At 44.0% G+C, this 19114-nt stretch overlaps 1 protein-coding gene across 3 annotated transcripts in view; it reads right to left on the reverse strand.

The window, feature by feature from the left end:
* Positions 1–18906, reverse strand: part of LOC144731255 (sushi, von Willebrand factor type A, EGF and pentraxin domain-containing protein 1-like) — a 61681-nt gene extending 42775 nt beyond the window's left edge. For 2 of the 3 annotated variants that reach the window (XM_078612285.1, XM_078612283.1), the window contains exons 1-10: positions 18754–18906; positions 18021–18126; positions 17435–17620; positions 15240–15336; positions 13132–13211; positions 11351–11527; positions 6172–6351; positions 3751–3951; positions 3021–3257; positions 2093–2189 (exon numbers count right to left, since the gene is read on the reverse strand). In XM_078612285.1, the coding sequence (XP_078468411.1) occupies positions 2093–2189; positions 3021–3257; positions 3751–3951; positions 6172–6351; positions 11351–11527; positions 13132–13211; positions 15240–15336; positions 17435–17620; positions 18021–18120 (1355 nt within the window). In that variant the 5' untranslated portion in view covers positions 18121–18126; positions 18754–18906. The remainder of the gene's footprint in view (positions 1–2092; positions 2190–3020; positions 3258–3750; positions 3952–6171; positions 6352–11350; positions 11528–13131; positions 13212–15239; positions 15337–17434; positions 17621–18020; positions 18127–18753) is intronic. The other variant, XM_078612284.1, reaches the window with a different exon arrangement.
* Between the last annotated feature and the right edge of the window lie 208 nt (positions 18907–19114).

Below are 19114 nucleotides of genomic sequence, written 5' to 3' on the forward strand. Positions count from 1 at the left end.
TTGGGAGCGTCTGGCAGAAGACCCAGTGCAGAAAATTTTTAACTTCGACCTCAGGGAAAATGTATCCTACACTCCGGGAGAGGTCACGGGCATTGAGTCAGAATGGATGATCTTCAGGACCTCGATTGTGGATGCAGCTGCGAAAAGCTGTGGCCTAAAGGAAATTAGTGCCTGTCCTGCCGGCAACCCAAGGACCCATTGTGGTGAGGGAAGCTGTCAAGTTGAAGGAGGCTTTCCGAGTTATGCTCGGAAAAAGTCTCCCGACTCGATTGAGAGGTACCAGCTTGCCAAGAGGGCGGCAGCGGTAGCCATCACTGAATCGAATGCCCTGCATGGAAGGAGCTTGGAGAAGGACTACCGAGCAACCTCAAAGATGTTCTGGAAAACCATCCGATGCCTTAGGAGCGGTTAACAGGACGTGGCCCAGGCTGTTCTCAGTAAGGGTGGCGTAACATTGAACTCAACTAAGGAGATAGTCGAGAGGTGGAAGGAACACTTTGAGGAGCTCCTCAACCCTGTGGACATGCACTTCTCTCAAGAGGCAGCCCTGGAAACAGCTTGGGGGTTGGATCCATCAAGGCTGCGTAAGTCGCTGTGGCTGTCGAGGCCTTTTATAGCGGCAAAGCTGCTGGGGTGGAAGATATTCGCCCAGAGTTGTTGAAAGCGCTGGAGAGTGTAGGAGTGTCATGGTTAACGCGCTTTTTCAATGTTGCATGGAAGGCGGGTACAATAACTCTGGATTGGGAAACTGGTCCCCATTTTAAAAAAAAAAGGGACCAGAGGGTGTGCTCCAACTACATATCACACTCCTCAGAGTCCTAGGTAAAGCCTATGCCAGAGTGCTGGAGAGGCTGCGCCCGGTCGAGCCTCAGATTTAGGAGGAACAATGCGGATTCCTTCAAGGTGGTGGAACAATAAACCAGCTCTTTCCGCTCACACAGATTTTGAGGGGTCATAGAAGTATGCTTCTCCAGTCGACCTCTGCTTTGTATACTTGGGGAAGGCATATGACCGTGTTCTCTGGAATGTCTTGTGGGAGGTGCTGCGGGAGTATGATGTACCGGTGCCGCTTTTGTGTGCAATCTGGTCCCTCTATTCCCTGAGTGAGAGCTGTGCCCGTATTCTTGGTGTTAAATCAAAGTCGTTCACTCTGGATGTTGGACTCCGCCAAGGGTGCGTCTTGTCCCCATGAATAGGATATCAAGGGACAGCCAAGGTATGGAGAGTATCCAGTATGGGGGCATGGAGGTGGCATTGCTGCTCTTTGCAGATGACATTGTCCTCTTTGCCTCGTCAGTCTGTGATGCCCAGCATGTACTTGAACAGTTTGATGCCGAGTGTGAACCGGCTGGGATGAGGATCAGCACCTCCAAATCTGAAGTCATAGTTCACGCCCAGGAGATGGTTCACTTTCAGAGTATGCTCTCCAGGGGAGGGGGGAATAGCTGCCCTTAGTGGAGGAGTTTAATTACCTCGGGGTCTCTTTCGAGAGTGATGGAAATCGGCCGGCCGGTTGGTGCGGCATCCCCAGTGATGCGCCGCTGTACTGTTCCGTGTTAGGGAAGAGGGAGCTGAGTTCTCAAAGCTCTCAGTTTACAGGTTGATCTACATTCCCACCCTCACCTATGGTCATGAGCTTTGGGTAATGACTGAAAGGATGGGATCTCGGGTACAAGGGGTCGAAATGAGGTTTCTCTGCAGGGTTTCCGGGCTCACTCTCCGTTATTGGGTGTGGAGCTCTGTAATCCGGGAGAGCCTCAGAGTTGAGCCACTGCTCCTCCGGATCTAGAGGAGCCAGTTGAGGTGGTTCGGGCACCTTGTAAAGATGCCCCCCAATAGACTCCCCCTGAAACTGTACTGGGCACGTCCCATTCGGCGAAGACCCCGGGGCAAGGCCCAGGACACGCTGGCGGGAATGTCGTTCGGCTGGACAGGAAACACCTGGAAATTCCACAGGAAAAGCTGGAGTCCGTTGCCAGGGTGAAGGGAGGTCTGCACCGCCCTACTCAACATGCTGCCGCCACAACCCTCATCATGACAGGCGGATTGAGAAACGAACGAACAAACAAACTATTCCTCATGTAAAACTTACCCAAGATCACATTTAAAACTCAAAGTTGCTCCCTCAATGTAACTACTTCCTCCGATCGTCTGTCCATGGCCAGGCGTACCTGGGTGTCCACAGTATCCTGGCAGAAAACAAATAATAGTTAGTTTAACTATCTGTATGGTTTGTACTGCATTGAATCACGTTGAAAAACACACACGGGTCGTGAGAACTGGTTATTTACAGCTGTTGTGAGACAGTCTGGCAACAGCGCTAGGGGAGACATTGCAGAATATATACAAGTGCCTAATTAAATAAGTGTCTTCTAAAGGTATAGCAATTTTGTCAACCTACTGCTGGATGAGGGCCTTTTTAAATCCTTTATATTAAGTTCGCTTGCTTGCTTAGGACCGTGCAAATCTTTCGGTCGTTTTTTAACCCACTTCCCGTGATCCAATCGAGCTGACATTTTCCACACAGACTCGTTGTGCGTGACAATGAATTTTCGTGAAATTCTTTTTTCCAAAATTTTACACTGTTTAGGGACTTTTTTTAAAAATATTTATTTACCAATTGGTTAATGCTGGCACACAATCATCTGACCCATAGGTGGCAGCCATCTCAAGCCAGAAGACGAGAGGACTCTAGCCGCCCCGATGCCACGCATATAAAGGATTTATAGTGAAAAACTTTGTTTTTACGGGTTAATTTTGTATTGCCTGTAGAGGTCATGAGGGTTATTTTCCCATCCTTCACAGGTGTTTGTTGTCAGCCCAGGTATTGTACAATTGCAATTTATATAAAATACTTTAACTGTTTAATGAGGGTAGGACATTTTGGATGGTTATATTGCAACGGTGCATATGATCACATTTGATGTTATTGTTGTACAGTATCAAACGTTCTCACAAAGACATTATAAACCATGATTTTGAATACATAAATCCAGGTCAAATGCATGTACTGTACTTACGTCGGCATGAAAATTGTGTTTCTTTCCATACTGGAGGTGAATTCGAAATCCAATAATAAGTTGGTAAACAATGCACTTTAAAGGCATCAGATGATGTTTTTGAGATATCTCTATATCCCTCGGCACATTTAAACTCCACGTAATCGTACAGGAAGAACCTTTTCCCAGTAGGAAATCCCAGCACATATTCGAGTCTTGTATCTTGATAATTGTTCGTAGGAAAAGGTGGACATAGCTCTGCCAACAAACACATTCATAAAACGAGTACAGAACCGTTTAGAAAACACCTCGTATTTGTCAGACAGCTCTGCCCTAGAATGAGGACCCAACCTGTAGAACAGAAATATTTTCAATAGAGTTGGTAATTTAGTTTAAGGTGTATTTTGTTGCATTCTTCAAGTAATATCGGTGTAGCTGTTCCAACAAGGGGTGTCCGCATACAAACAGGAAATAAAGTTGCGTGATTTTGTGATCCTTTGGTTGCGCAACCGATGGCTCACACGTGAATCCACAATCAGGAGCGTCCTAGAACAGCAATCAGCCAGTGGGTAATGACTAATTTATATGATTACTAATGTCCCGTATTTGACGTCATTCACACACATATCTTACATACATAAGATATATACATACACATAGCACTTGCATATATACTCACATATTAACCGTTTCGTTATTAAAGCAAGACAAAAGTTACGATTTATAAAGTAAAATGTAAAAAAATACTTACCCTCACACTTAAAGGTGTTCAACAACGGGAACCAGTCAGCTTTGTTTTCATATAGTGTGCATGTAGTGGATAACATAGCTAGTTTTCTATCTGCAAAACCTGTTTTGCAAGTAAACTGCAACTGGTTACCCATGACGAAGAATTCTCTTTCGTATCCCTCGTTAGAATTTGCATTTTGTATTGTTTTTTCTTTGCAAACAGCTGTTCGGCAAGAAAATAGCACAAGCAAACAATTGTCAATATGTACAATTATGTGCGATTATGTGGGTACCAACAACATATTTTTCAGGTTTGCAGATTATATGCAACATTTTTTTGTTCACTTTTTTACCCAGGAAAGCCTGACAGTCTCAAGATTTTTTCAGGAGGGTCCTGCAAAGTATTCATAGTAATAATAATTTAATTTAATAGATCATCATTCATGCTAATTGCATCTCACAACGCTGTACATAGTTATATCCATACCCACATTAAAGAATAAATCATCTTCATATGAATTATTGAATAAAGGAAAACCCTCAGAAAATATTAACTAATAAACAAATGAAGAAATAGTATAAAAAGAAAAGGTATAAAAAAAACAAGTTTCACTACTGAGGTATTGAAAATTGTGTATGGCACAGATCCTCACACCAGCAAGAGCAATTAGTCCACCAAGTGACATCCGAGAGCACAACCCCAACTTCTCATACAAGCCATGAAAGCTTCACATTGCCAAAAAGTGATGACTAACTTAGACCAATCGGTCAAATGTCCAAAATGTGATTTTATATTCATCATCAAATGCCCTACCGAATAAAAAGGCCTTTAGTTCTGATTTGAATAATATGATGGAGTTGATTTGAGGGTATTCCATATTGCAGGGGCTGCGCATGAGAAAACTCGTCCAGCGATGGTTTTAAGTTTTATATTTGGGTTGGAGAGCAGATCTATAAAAGATTAACGGAGAACCCGGGGAGGGGAGTAAACTAAAATCAGAAGAGGGAAAAAGGCAGGCAATCTTAAAGATGATTCTGAACTGAATAGGTAGCCAGTGAAGGGATAGCAAAATGTGGGAAATATGATGACCCTTATAGGTATCAGTACTCTTGCAGCTGCGTATTGAACATATCGGACCACGTTGGAGAGACAAAGGAACACCAAATAACAGAGAATTGCAGTCGTCTTAGCTTGGAAGTTACAAATACAGCCGTATGGGAGAGTGGGGCAAATGCGAGTTATTTTTGTGGAGAAGTAAGTAAGTGGTCTTGCACGTTAAGGAGAACGTGAGAAGAAAATGAGAGGTTAAAGGAATTTCAGTAACTTTCCATGTCGTTTTTAAGCATTGAGATGTTTGGTTCACACCAGTTATACATTGTATGTTTTATGAGCCATGCAACATGTATGTACAGTATGTATGTACGTTGAACTTCTTTTGCACCGTACATAGCCTACCGTCCTAATTGGAGGTAATGCTGTATTGGTTGGTGTATTTATGTTATGTGCTTGTGTGTGCTACATTTGTTGGTAGAGTGGGAAGCACATCTGCTGGTCATCTCAGTCAATTATCCCATGACACCTGCATCTGCACAGCGAGGCTTCTACAGCCCACGTGGCCTCAAATTGCTCATCGCCAACCACCTCCGTGTAAATCTACAAAACGTCTCGGTTTCAGAAAGGCTATTTCTGGTTTCCCAAAGAATTGGCAAAAATCTGGACTTTGTCCCGGTTTTAAAGTCTCTGATCTCATGCTGGATTCATAGATGCAGGCAAATGGGAACAACACCGCACCTCAAGCAGTGGGTGTGGTGGGTAGAAGAATGGGTGGGGTCTATGAGAAGTAAAGAGGGGCCAACGTCACAAAACTTTGCACGTACAATGATATTAGTACTGTATTGTCAAGAACCCCAACTCGAAAGAGACCTGAATGTGTGGCCATATTATTGTTATGACCACCAGCTCAAAATACTAAATAGTGGGGCAGGTCCTGAAAGCGTGGCTGTACTTGAAATCTCTATTAAGTTGGTGGTCTAGACAAGGCTGACAGCATTGTACTGTACAGTATATGGAATGTGGTGGTCGCATGACATGCGTGCAGGGCACGATGAGAGTCATGCTTTCCTACTGTTCCTGAGCAGCACTCCCATTGTGTGCAGTTTTTTTCTGTTTCCAGCCTTTAACACATTTTTCTGTTTCAATGTGGGTTCTTATCATTTACAGGAAGAGTTAGATTTAATTAGAGACTGATCTATGCCATTGTGATGTGGAATTTCCACCATTGGTTCAACGCCATGAACAATGATCTTTTTCGAATAGCGACAATGAATGGCTTTCTGTAAAAAAATATGTAAATATATAAGTGTAGGATTTTTTATAACAGGTTGGGACTGACGAAGCAGATTAGAAACTCGGATAAGTGTTCATAACGAAAACGGTACTTACGCTCACAAATTGGAGGTTCGGACCACAACTTTGATTGTAAACATGTAATGGTTGGTGATCCCTTCAAGTCGTAATGTCCTTCGCATTGATACACGAGTTTATCATTCATGATATATTCTGTTTTAACGTCTTCCACTGCATAACCATTTTTAACGGGAGGAGGTCTTGGGCACTTTATGTCTGTTGGAATATGAAGTTGCACACATGTAATATTAACTTTAACACGTGGGGTTTGGTGACCAATATCATCCATAATACAGGTTTTTTGGGTTAGATTACGTAAATATATAAATTTGTCATTAAACCTACCACCACCCGACTAATGAAATTAGTAAGGTGTGTCATGTAAACAGAACATGCCAAGTCGTCTCTAGTACAGCTGTTCTGCCTCACGGCAGGCGTCTTGCCTCACGGCAGATGTGGGGCGTATGTACACAGGAATTTCCTGTTTTTGATGCCAAGTTTGGTCACGTGACCAGGAATTTGCGATTTAAGATTCCCGCTCAACCACGCGGGCGTCGACCATTACACACATAATTCAAGATGGCGGCACACATCGCGTCCCAGTGAAGCCAGCCGCAATTATCCATTTTGGGACTTTAAGAAGCATTGTCTGTAAGTTCGTTTATGTTCTTATAATATTGGCAATGCTGTTAGAATGTTAGAATGACCGTTATAATGATATAAATGCCTTTATAATGCTGTTAAAATGTTACGATAAATACGAGGCCTAGTTAACAACGAAGCCTGCAACTTTCTTTATTGTGAATGTTACTTGTAATTTAATAAGTCGAGTCAAACTTGTACCCAAGTAACTTTATTGCGATCTGGAGAGCAAGGATGACAAAATGTCTCATTCATAGTGCAGTGTTATGTGTAGTACTGTACATTTGGGGTGCAGTGTGATGATAACACGGTGTGCCTTTATGTAACACAGTAGCTTATGCTCTTGTATAGCTATTCAGTGGAATATGAATTCAGTGGTAATGTAGGTGCCTGGTCCATCCAGGATCTATTGTTGAGAAACATGTTATCTAAGACAATGTTATGATGCTGTGGTGTTCATTCATTGTGTTGGTGTTTCCGGGTATTAACAGATGCTGTATCTGTGCTGTTTTCTCACCAGTTTTACCTCGTTAATTTCAATAAATGACGTTTGGAGTCGGACGTTCATCCTGGCTCTGAGGGTTTATTGGACGCGAGGTTAACTACTCAGCTAGCGGTGCAACGCAGCGTACAGCGAGGCCGAGACAACAACACACCGGTGTGTTAGAGAGCCAAACTATAACATTTACAATCTGAGTACGAAGTTTCACCAGTAATTACAACTAGCTTCATCGGGCGACAGCCAGATTTGTGGAAAAGTCCACCTGTTTTTTCCTTAAATAGAGGCGTAGATGTGATGACAATACTTGTGTTCACCACCAAGTGCTAAGTCATGTTTTGCAGAGGGGTCAAATACTTTTTTCCCTCATTAAAATGCAAATCAATTTATAACATTTTTGACATGCGTTTTTCTGGATTTTGTTGTTGTTATTCTGTCTCTCACTGTACAAATAAACCTACCATTAAAATTATAGACTGATTATTTCTTTGTCAGTGGGCAAACATACAAAATTAGCAGGGGATCAATTACTTTTTTCCCTCACTGTATACTGCATATACTGTATTACTCTATTCGGCGATTATTGGGTGTTTGTGTATAGTTTTTTTTTGCTCCTCAAATTCTAATCCCTGAGTCCCATGGTAAATGTTGAGGGGGATTTTGAAATGCAAGGTTCGGTGTGGTTCCAACTCACTGGTTGGTTCCTGTCCATTGTTGCACAGGTCATGTCTTTTGTGCGTGAAGGGCCCTTGTGTTCTACATGAATCGGGAATGCATTTCTGTTACTTTCTGCCAAGTTGCGTTGCTCTCTCGGCTCGATCGGTGCAGCCGCATGCTGAAAGGCGAGTCTCGGAGACGATGTATACGGATACGGGATGTGAGGTGTGTTGTTGTGGCCATTGGTTGGCGTACCTGTTCGGCGTCGGATCAATTCAGTGGGAGGATCCTAATTCCAATTGTATGTGTTGTGATGGTGTGAAATTGCGATTGTGCGGGGATGATTGCCTTGGGTTGTGGCTCTGCCGTCAGTGGTATGGAGCATTTAAATTGGGAAGCTGACATACTGCCAGTGTTTGGAATTGTAATACTGGCTTTCGCCTATCTTGGGGCACAGATCCTGACCAGGATGGCCCTGTGAGTGTTGTGTGTCTAACACGAGAGTTGTGGTCCCGTCATGTTATGGCGGATGGCTTGACCTGACAGCCCGGAGATCGAGACATTCCATGGCGTGCCTAGCCTAGTGGGCTGTGCGCTCACATGGCTCGGTGAGTTGTGGTCCCGTCATGCTACGGCTGATGGCTTGACCTGACGGCCCGGAGGTTGAGACCCACCGTAGTGCGTCTGGAGCTGTAGGCTTGCCCTGACGGCCCGGAGATTGAGACACTCCGAGGCGCATAGAAACAGTGGGCTGGAGATTCGTGGTTTTCGGGCATTGTTGTCCAGTTGCATGGAGACTGTATCCCTCCGTTGTTAGGGTGCATGTTGTGCAGTAAGTGAACGATGGCCGTTCTTGGCTTGGTCAGTACGGCTATAGGCTGCGGTGCGGGTCTCGGAGGGAGACTCGGTTAAGGTTCCCCTAAAACGGCCGATGCGTGTGCGTCGCAAAGGCGGGCAGTGATACATGGTGGCATGAGATGCCCGGGGTGACCTTCAAGGGAGGGTTGCTATGTTGTGCGAGCGCGGGAAACCACGCGTGCGGCCGCCATTTTAAGCGAAGCACCGGAAACCATGGGGATGCGGTTCGCGTGTGCGATCGCCATTTTGGGCAATTTTCACGCTGAACTATTTTCTTTAACTAAAATGCGGATCCTGGGGCGTCCCTGAAGCGTTACTTCTTCGACACATGACATCTCGACCCAGGATGTCGGATGACGTCCTAATTGGGGGTGTGTGAGTGCGTGAGCACTAGGCAGTTCTTCCGTCTTCGCTCTGTCACCACCTAGCGGATGGAATGGTGGCTGGGGGTTGGGGAACCCTGCCACCCCTGTTGTGTGGGTGAAGGTGTACATACAGTGGTACCCCAGAGATCGAACTTAATTCGTTCCAGACGGCCAGTCCAACACCGATTGTTTGAACACCGATTTGTTCGGGTTCTGGTGCGTTGCATCTCCGAGGTTCTACTGTATTTGGTTTCATCGCCGTGTTGGTTGTGCATCCAACGCGTCTGAATTGTGTATTATTTTTTCTCTTCTCTCGCGCCGGCCAGAATCCCCTCATCTCCACTGCTCAGGGGCCGGGTGACTGTGTCTGCCGAGCCGGGCCGCACGGGTTGTGATGGCGTGATCGATGCCATGCCTTTGTGTGCGCCTGCAGAAACCCCGCCAGTAATTCCACCAGCTTCGCCTCATCCGGCGGATGGGCCGGCGGACTTGACACCTGCCAGCACACCACCGATTCCGACGTAGCACGGGGGAGCGGGCCGGCGTCACGCACACGCTTGCGGGGTGTGCGGATACGGTGACGGCCAGTGGGGCCGTTTCTTCGTCCCCTGCCTTCTTCAGACACGTTCCGGTGTCCCATGTGGGGACCATCCCCAAAGTTGCCCTGTACCGTGCTGCCCTAGTGTTGGGTTGTGTTCTAGCAGCCGTAATGGTTGCAGTCGGGTCGGCTGATTTTTTTTTTCACGGGGGAAGCGGGGGGTGATGTAGAGTAGTAGTTAATGACGTTACGTCATGCTCACCCTCCGGTGCAGTGACGTCAGAGAGTGACATCATGCATGGCGGACGGGACGGTGATGTCATGTCCCCCTGGGGTATTTAGGTTGGAACCCGTGCCATGAACAAGGTCGTCGTCGAGAGCCGTGAATGTGTGAGGGTGGAAGTCGGGACCCAGAGTAGGGGGGAATTAACACCGGGCTAGGGTAGCCTGTGGGTGTGCTAGGGGCCTCCCAGTACCCCTACCCCTGGGGACAAGTGAAATATTCCTCCATCAGTTACTGGCGTAAGCCCTTAACAAATACCTGGCGTAAGCCCCTACAGAACATCTGCCTCCGAGTCATCATTTACACCTCAACAATTGTAACCGATTAATTGCAGCGCTTCTTTAAAATATTTAATTTCACTTCTCAGACTATCACCATCTGACACTTTCTTAGCCCGATGAATCAGCGTAGACCCCGGAGTATCCGAATATTTACACTGGAGGAATCCGATGAGCTATACAGCTCTTTTTCACAGATATCCAGTAGGGGCAGGTCAGAACGTTACAACAACAAACAATAGAAAAACACGATAGGAGTGCAAAGTATAGAAAAGGTAAGCAAATAGCTAAAACATCTAATAAAACTGAACTATTTTTATTTTATGAGGCAAAGTCCACTGAGCTATTAGCTTTTTCAAAAATGATCTGGCCACAAATGATAGCTCAACAAAGTGGCTTATCATGTTGAAATTTATAGCTGACAAATTATCTAAATTATCTAATCGCATGTTTCTAAACGTCGAGGGAAACCGGAGTATCCGGAAACACAATCCACGCGACCACGGAGAGAACATGTAAACTCCAAATATACAGATGTCACGGTCAGAATCGAACCCCCATACTCCTGCATACCAGGCTAGGAAAATAACATCACACCACCGTGGCATCCCTTAAATAAAAAAGTAGAAAGTTCAAATTGCATAAGTACTCCAATTCCCAAGCTTGAGAAAGGCACTGAAACAACAGAAAAGAGTCACAGATCATGCCAGGACACAGCTCCTCAATAAAATTGTAAATAAAATTGAACTATCGATACATGGGTCAGGGTCAAAAATACAAATTACATTGGCAAATGCAGCTGTGTCCAGCACTAACCTGCTTCAGAATGTTTTGAAGGAATATTTACGATGTTAAGGGGTAAACAAGGTTGTGATACAACGGCAAAGGTTTGACAAAGGGGTTGATGAATTGATGAAGTATAGCACAGATTTGCCAGAGGATTTTATGGATGGACAGGGGGCAAATATAGATGGGTAAAATCGCATAACAACATCGGCCCCGACTGGCAGATGATACCAGCCTGTCAATCGGCTCGGAAACCAAATGTGTTTACCAATCTAAACTTAAGCACTTGGCTTCCCCTCCACAGCTCACCTTTACAAGCAGGAGCACTGTCGCTCCAGACCCCCTTCTCATTGCATCGTCTAATTTTGTTCCCGATGAGAGAGAACCCTTGGTTGCAGTGGTATGTCACGATCGAATCATAATCCAATTCAGATGGAAAGGAAACTCTTCCGTTTTCCACTTCTTCGGGAGTGTCGCATTTTATGGCTGCAAAACAAACATACATACATATTCATTACAACATTTTCCAATCGTACTACGTAACTCCGCTTATCGGTGACCCTGTCACCCGTGACCTATATTACCCACGGCAGCCATAGAGTTGGCAGAAATTCCCCGTATCCGAGGCCCTATTCTTTTTGTGACTCATAACTATCCGTGTTTTTCCCCATCCTGCTCTGTGGAACAGCTTACACTTATCCATGAATGTTTCATGCAGCAAATGAATACATTTTGGAGTAGATTTGCGGTTAATAGGATCCATGATGTTCATCAGCAACATAAGGCAAAGTCTTCTGTCCTGTGCAACTTTCAATATGCATAGGGGGAGAGGTGCAGTGTAATTTTTCACACATCGTTATGATCTCGGCAATTTGGAATCGATTCCTGGCCATGCAAACTAGTGGCAAGTGGTATCTGAACATGTTCTAAGCCTTGCCAATGTTGGGTCTGCCTTAACTAAACACCTTCTGTGCTGTGTGAATTTTAACACCGAGGAGACGAACGTGTAGTGATGGCAAAACCTTCCACTGTGTGACACCACTTTTAGTATATACAAACGACCCTTGCCTTTACATGGTATGAGGATAGAGGGCATCTAAGTCATTGGCCGTGAATGTGTGTGTAGGCATATGTGAGGATAGAATGCCATGTATCTGTAACAATATGGGGGATAGGATTATAGGTGCTCACCAACAGCACTTGCCCTAACAGTCGGTTAAGGCTATATGGGGGATCTTTGTCTTTGGGGTACAATAATTAACAAAGCACTTCTCCATAACTACTGCCTCGGAACTGCCAAGTTCTTTGCCCAAGGGCTGGTCCATGGCTCAAGCTTTATGAATTAAATGTGATGCCACTCCTCCCTGTTCTACTCACAACACCGCACCCCGTCCTATGTTTCTGTGCCATAACTAGGGGATGATCATTGAGGTGCTTTTTCCTTGCCTTCCTCATCAATGCTTGTAGGTGACACCATCAATGGATGCAGTTGAATGTCATACTGAGGATGGTTTCCCACATTTTCGAATACTGCACCTTGTAGGTGTTGGCGTGACTATACAGTATTGTCAGCTCATGAGGTGTGGCAATCCGTGAGGTGGGGCCCCAATATTTGATAAGTCTTGCACGGTCGCACCGAGCCTATATATCGTGCCTCCTCTAGCCTAATTACATTTTGACCCTCACCGTGTCGAACATTTAACGCTGTAGGGGCACTCCGTCTTTGCAAAATGCATCCACTACAGCTATCCAGTACGTCTTTGCAATATAATTTACGCATATCGAACGCAATATCCCAAAAACTGAGTTTTATGTCCAATGTTCGTTTACTCAAGTTACTCTCATTCAAAGCAAATTACGTTTCATTACATTACGTTTGTTTAATTTTTTTAAAAACTACTTCCAATACTAAACTGTTGAAAACATATCTCATGATGGTTGTACAGGGGGCCCCAACTCGTAGCTTCATCCACCAGAAGGGCAAAGGCAACTCCTGCCCCCAAGCTAGTTCTGCTACTGCTGCTGCTCGTAGGCAGTGCATCTGCATGAGCTCCCACCTGGTTTTGATGAAGGATGTGAGATTTACTTACGCTCGCACACTGGGACTTCATGGGACCACGTTCCATCGGCTTGGCACGTTCTGTAATCTTGCCTCCCAGCTATGACGTACCTATTAAATGAAAATGAATACGTTCATAGACAACCCTAAAATCTACAATTTGAACGGTAAAGCCCAGAGAATTACAACAACCAACCCTGGTCTGTTCCATTACCAAAAACGTATAAAGTAACATTTGAGTCTAAACATATGTAGTGCCATAGATGGGCCACACTTACCAGCAGTGGTGGACAGGGCCCATCTGCAGGTAGCTCGAACCCCCAGGGGAGGGGCCACTGTGCCAGCCCAACAGGGGAGGGGCTGCTGGGGGCTCTAGGATCCTAGACAGCTAAGCCCTCGGCGCCGGGCCCTAGGATCCCAGACAACCCAGATAGCTAAGCCCCTTGGCTCCACCAACGGGGGGCTGTGGGGTATCTGGGAGCCGAGACAACCCCACCCCTCGATGGGCGAGAGGGATAAAAGGGCCGCTCCCTGGCCAATCGGGGCCAGTCGCAGCTCAAGACTCAAGACCAGCCAGCTTAGGACCCTGGACCCCCTCGTCCCGCTTGTCCTTGTAAGGGCCGGGACGCTGTGCGGGCCAGTGGTGGGACTCTAGGACTCCCGGCTCTACGCCCTTGTAAGGGCGAGTTCCGAGGAAGCCAGAGTCTAGACCCGCACCTTGGCTGGGTCGGGTCAGGTAGCCTCCCCTAGGGTAATTGTAGCCGGAGGACCCCAGAGCGTAGCTAGAATCAGGTAGGCTGTGTACCTAGGCTGTGTACCTAGGCTGTAACAGAATATCAGGACTGTTGGAGTGTTGTATTGTAATAAAGAAGTTACCTCTACAAGTGTCTCTGGAACCCATTACACATATGCAGTACTGCTGTAAAACGTTGGCGAAGAAGTCCCATTAGTTAATGTGACTCTTGTCGTTCCTTCATTGTCTATGCATGTAATTATTTTAATTTACAAACAAGAATTATCTACAGTGCAAAGTTAATTTGTCGATAGTTATATTTATGGTGGGCTTTCATTCACACCATTGGCCATATTACAACATTATCCTGAAGATGTTTGACAAAAACAAAACTAATTCTTCAAAAAAAGTAAATTGACACACTAAGCGTACGTTTGAAAGAGAATATAGTTTTGTGGGAAAAAGAAGATGAATGTCATATAAGGCATATCTGGAACATTAACATGAAACATATTAAGTGTGTGTATAAAACAGAAATTGTATACTACTCAAGCTTTCTGCTCATTGTGAATACTTTCCGTTGTGGATACTGTTAGCTTTTGCCATGATACAGTAGGTAGCATCGACTAACTGCCATGGCTTATTTAATGAAAATAATACTTGCATAAAAAATTAAGGAAAGATAACAGTTACATCAACTAATGGGATTTCTTCACCAACGTTTTACAGCACTAATGCATACGTTTGGACTCAAATTTTACTTTACGTATTTTTAGTAATGTAACAGACCCTGGTTGTTTGTTTGTTGCAATTCTCTTGGCTTTTTCATGCAATACCCCATAATCAGAAATAACAGCTCCAGAAAAACTGATGCCCGAAAACTCTATCTGCATAATTACATGTCCAATAACAGCAAATTGTCGGTTCCAGTTAACGTGTGTGCAAGGAGTTAATAGTTTAATTTAAATTCGCCAGGAAAACAGGATTGAGGACACCGGTAACTCTGCATTAATATGCACATTTCAGAGGAGTGGTGCAACACCTCCGTCTACATTAGTAGCACTCACTGACTTATTTTACACACACATTTGGGCGTGCGTAATATTATCTGGTTGGTATGTGTGTGTGCACGACCAGATTTGTATAACCTTAATGGCACCGGGGACAAGTTTGGTGTGCGTCTTACTTTCCCAAGCGTCTTATAATCCAGAGCATGTGTGTCCCAGGAATGTATTTACATCCACCCTTTCCTTTGAGAGTGGGGTTCATCACCGAGCAATAAATTACACCACTCAGATAACTGTCGAGGGTGTGAATGCATTCACATTATAGTATTGTTTTTTTTCAAATTGTGCACCCCTACTGATCTTTAATAAACCACGGGCTTTTATTAAGTGTGTACATACCCATCGTTGCAAACAAATCTCACGTCCTTTCCAAAGGTGAACGCTTCACCATCCCAGTAACCATGTTCACTCTCTCCTGGGAATCCACAGTTTTTGGCTGCAATATAAACGGATGATTTTTTTAAATAAAAATTAGTTCATGGTAGTATTTTTAAAGATTATGAGTCTATTGCCTTCTCCAAGTCTGACATTAACAACAACCCGCAGTTTGCCACCAAGTGGCAGTGACGTCACCACGGCACTTGTGCCATGTGAGGTGCACTTTGAGGCCACGTGAAGTTTCGAAGTCTCACTGGCAGGTCATGGAATAGACGCAGTTGCCATGAGCTGAGATGACTGAGAGATACACCAAACAGTACATAACGATTAAGAGCCATGAATTCCCATTAATTAGTTTTGTTGCATGTGTATCTTTGCCATTTCAGAATAACGTACAACGTTTACGTGTAATAGCTGAGCAACGCAGGCAAGTGATTTGGTGAATCGTGCAAATATTTGAAACACCCAAATCCGTTGAGCTGTGGTGGCCAATAGATGGCAGTATAGCAAATGGCATAGTGAAGCTGTGGCCCTTGAGATCGATCAATTCATGTCAAAAGTTAACACATTCGTGAAGAAAGAGGAGGATTTATCCACAAATTTGGCTGTCGCCTGATGCTAGTTGTAATTACTGGCGAAACGTCATACTCAGATTGTAAATGTGGATGGATTTACTCTCCGACACATTGATATTTACGCGATCTAACCCCAAAAAAAACCTATATTTTGGATTACATCCGTCAATCACTTTCTGAAAAGAAAATAATGTTACGTTTCTTGCAATGGCCCTTTTTCCTAGTGCTCACATAGAAGCCAGAATCTCAGTGAATAATAGTCAGGAGACCTCACTATATACCATGGTACCCTGATGTAAATTTAATTCTAGATTTGAAGTTTCCGTGACTGCAGGGATCCATACTCTTTGGTTCTTTCGGTAAAGTCACGTATAAAATATAAAATAAATTAAATCACGACGTTTCGATTGCAACACAAGCAATCATCATCAGGTGTGAAGACTACAGCAAGGATTGTTTTAGCTAAAGTGGGAGAGATGCTGTGGTAAGGGGTTATAGAAGAGAGGGGGAGGAGCCAGGGAGGGGGGGAGAGTAGCATTGCGTGGAATGCTACTGGACGAAGGGGAAAAGTGGGCGGGGCTATAAAGGTGCAGAAAACCAATGCCACTGTAGCAAAGCCAATGAATAACAACAAAACAACAGTAGCAGACGTTGGAGAAGTGCAAAAAAGCCAACACCACTACAGGAATTCTATGAAAGACAACAAAGCAACAGTAACAGTACTGCCAAACGAAGTGGACGATCACGTGGAAATGTATAGTAGTCAAATACTCTGGAAGGATCCAAAGAAAAATCCACCCCGGCACGGGGAGAACATGCAAACTCCATATATATGTACAGGCGTCAGGGTCAGGATCGAACCCACGACCTCCTACATACCAGGCGGAGGGATTTAGCATCTTACTGCCGCGTGTACCTTAAGATAATGCAACAAAGGCTCAGAAGTGCACAAAGAGGCACGGAGAGATGCATGGTTGAAATTATATTAAGACAGAAAAGAGTAACAAGTAGATTAGAGATCATGCGCAGATTAAAGATTTCACATTGTTTAAAAAAGTAAGCGGGATTGGGCAGGACATGTTGCTATGATGGATCATGGCCGGTGATTCTCAAGACTAATGTGGGAATGGCAACCAAGGGATCAAACGCACCAAACAAAATGTCCGCCCAGATACCGAGTAAACAAATCAGTCGAGTGTGCAGGGGCTTCGTACAGTGTTACATCGTTATTCGTGAATTTACTAGCCACAATTTTCGCTATCCATGAATTGCATCTGGAACGCTACACAACAGCATCGAGAGAAAGTGATGAGATCAAGTGATGAGATAAAGTGATCAGTTAATAATAATGTATTTAATAGCTCATCTGTGTTTATGTAAGGTGATTCATTAAAACGATTAGTTTTTTGCGTAGGCCATATTATCTGTGAAATTTGATATTCACGAGCACTTCTGAAACTTATCCGTCACGAATAACGAGGCAATACTTTAGATTGTTACATCATAGGACCATAGGAGATGGCTAAATCCTTGGAAAGGCATTCATCCAGTGGTACATTGATCATGGCTGACGATACTTACGTTCACAGGAGAATTGAACTGGACTCCACTCATTTTGGAGACACTTAATAGAGTAGGTTCTTCCTTTCACACTGTAGCCTGTATTGCACCGGAAGGTTGCCGTTTGACCATTGTCAAACGATGTTTGTCTTGCAAATTGTGGGTGCAAAGAACTATGTTGCACAGCTATTGGCTTTCCACAAGCGGCTGAAAGAAAAATAGTCATACAACACATCAAATTTTAAGGAAAATTAGGATTCGTTTTCAAAATGGTCTTGCTTTCATAGATGAAAAAACCTGCACAATATAATAGGTATAGGCCAAACATTCCAATTCTGACAAATTACCTATGTTTTACTCGATTGAGATTACACATAGAAACATCACCCCCAACTATGAAAACTCGACAGGACCCTCCTGCAAAAGAGTGAGGCTCCGTAAGACTTTCCTGGGTGAACAAGTATCATAATAGTATATTAACTGCATTCGTGTTGATCTCTTTACTGTTCAAATGCATTGCAAGACAGCGAACTAAGTATTTGGCCAAATAACAAAATATTATAGTTTGGCGCACCAATTTCGCGATTATACTTCTGGCATTAACTACCTTTTGCTTGAGGAATAATGTTTAACAACACGAACAGCCCCAGAAGTTGCAAACCGCTTGCAGAACACATCTTGAGCTTGTATTTGCTTTTAGATCCCATGGCTGCCTGAAACACAATATTGTTACAAAACCCGAATTAACAGCAACAATATACTTGGAGTTAATACACTTTTAAAAGTTACATTTTATATAGGAATCTACGATAGCTTGCCCTTTTTGAGAATGGAAAATCAATCTACTTTAATATTGCGAATATGTCAATCGTGAGCAGAACTATTGAGCTGAGTTTGGCATCAGCTCATGTGCAGGTGCTGGGTGAATTGTTACAATGCATTACCAAATAGCAGTGGATTAATCATGGCTATAACAAAAATGCAGGTAATGTTAGCCGATGAGAGGATGCATCCAGAAGCAGTAGCCCTGGGTACTAAGCATGGATATTAGGATGAATTTGTTGGCAGACATCCAAATTTAAGACATTTTCTCAAAGCTAAGAGAAAACTGAATGGATAAGTGCAGAGAATAGAAATCCACCATAAGATTCCACCCATATCAGCGCAGATTATAATTCTTACCGTGCAATGTTTGAAACATTCTTTATAATTTAATGTACACAACGGGATGCGAAGCTACACGTTTGGAATTTTAATTTGTACATGAATAACGTAATGTATACTTTATAACATACTTTTTATAATTGTTTAAAGTATTAAAAAGAGCTTGCAGGACCTACCAGTGACTTCTCCGTGCCGTGTGGTGCCAAGCTCCCGTTATGTGAGCCAGCCTAACCCCGTTTCAAGTATTTAACCAACATTATTGGCAGGTCAGGACCTGGCTCCAAACTGCGATAAGAATTTGCTGACTTCAGGAGAACAGCACACGAAAAAATAAACATAGTTCGCTACAAACAGGCTGGTACTATACAGCACGAAAGGGTTCTGTTTAATGTATTTTGACGAGGGAACTAAGATGCAGCATAACCACTTACAACATGCAGCTGGGCATTAGTGACTGATACAACTTCAAATTATGTTTTAGAAGGCCGTGAAAGCAAACATTTGGTATAACTATACAGGGACTCCTCTATTCATATT

Source organism: Lampetra planeri, chromosome 38 (genome assembly GCF_965212315.1).
Source record: "Lampetra planeri chromosome 38, kcLamPlan1.2.h2, whole genome shotgun sequence".
In the NCBI taxonomy this organism is placed as follows: domain Eukaryota; kingdom Metazoa; phylum Chordata; class Hyperoartia; order Petromyzontiformes; family Petromyzontidae; genus Lampetra; species Lampetra planeri.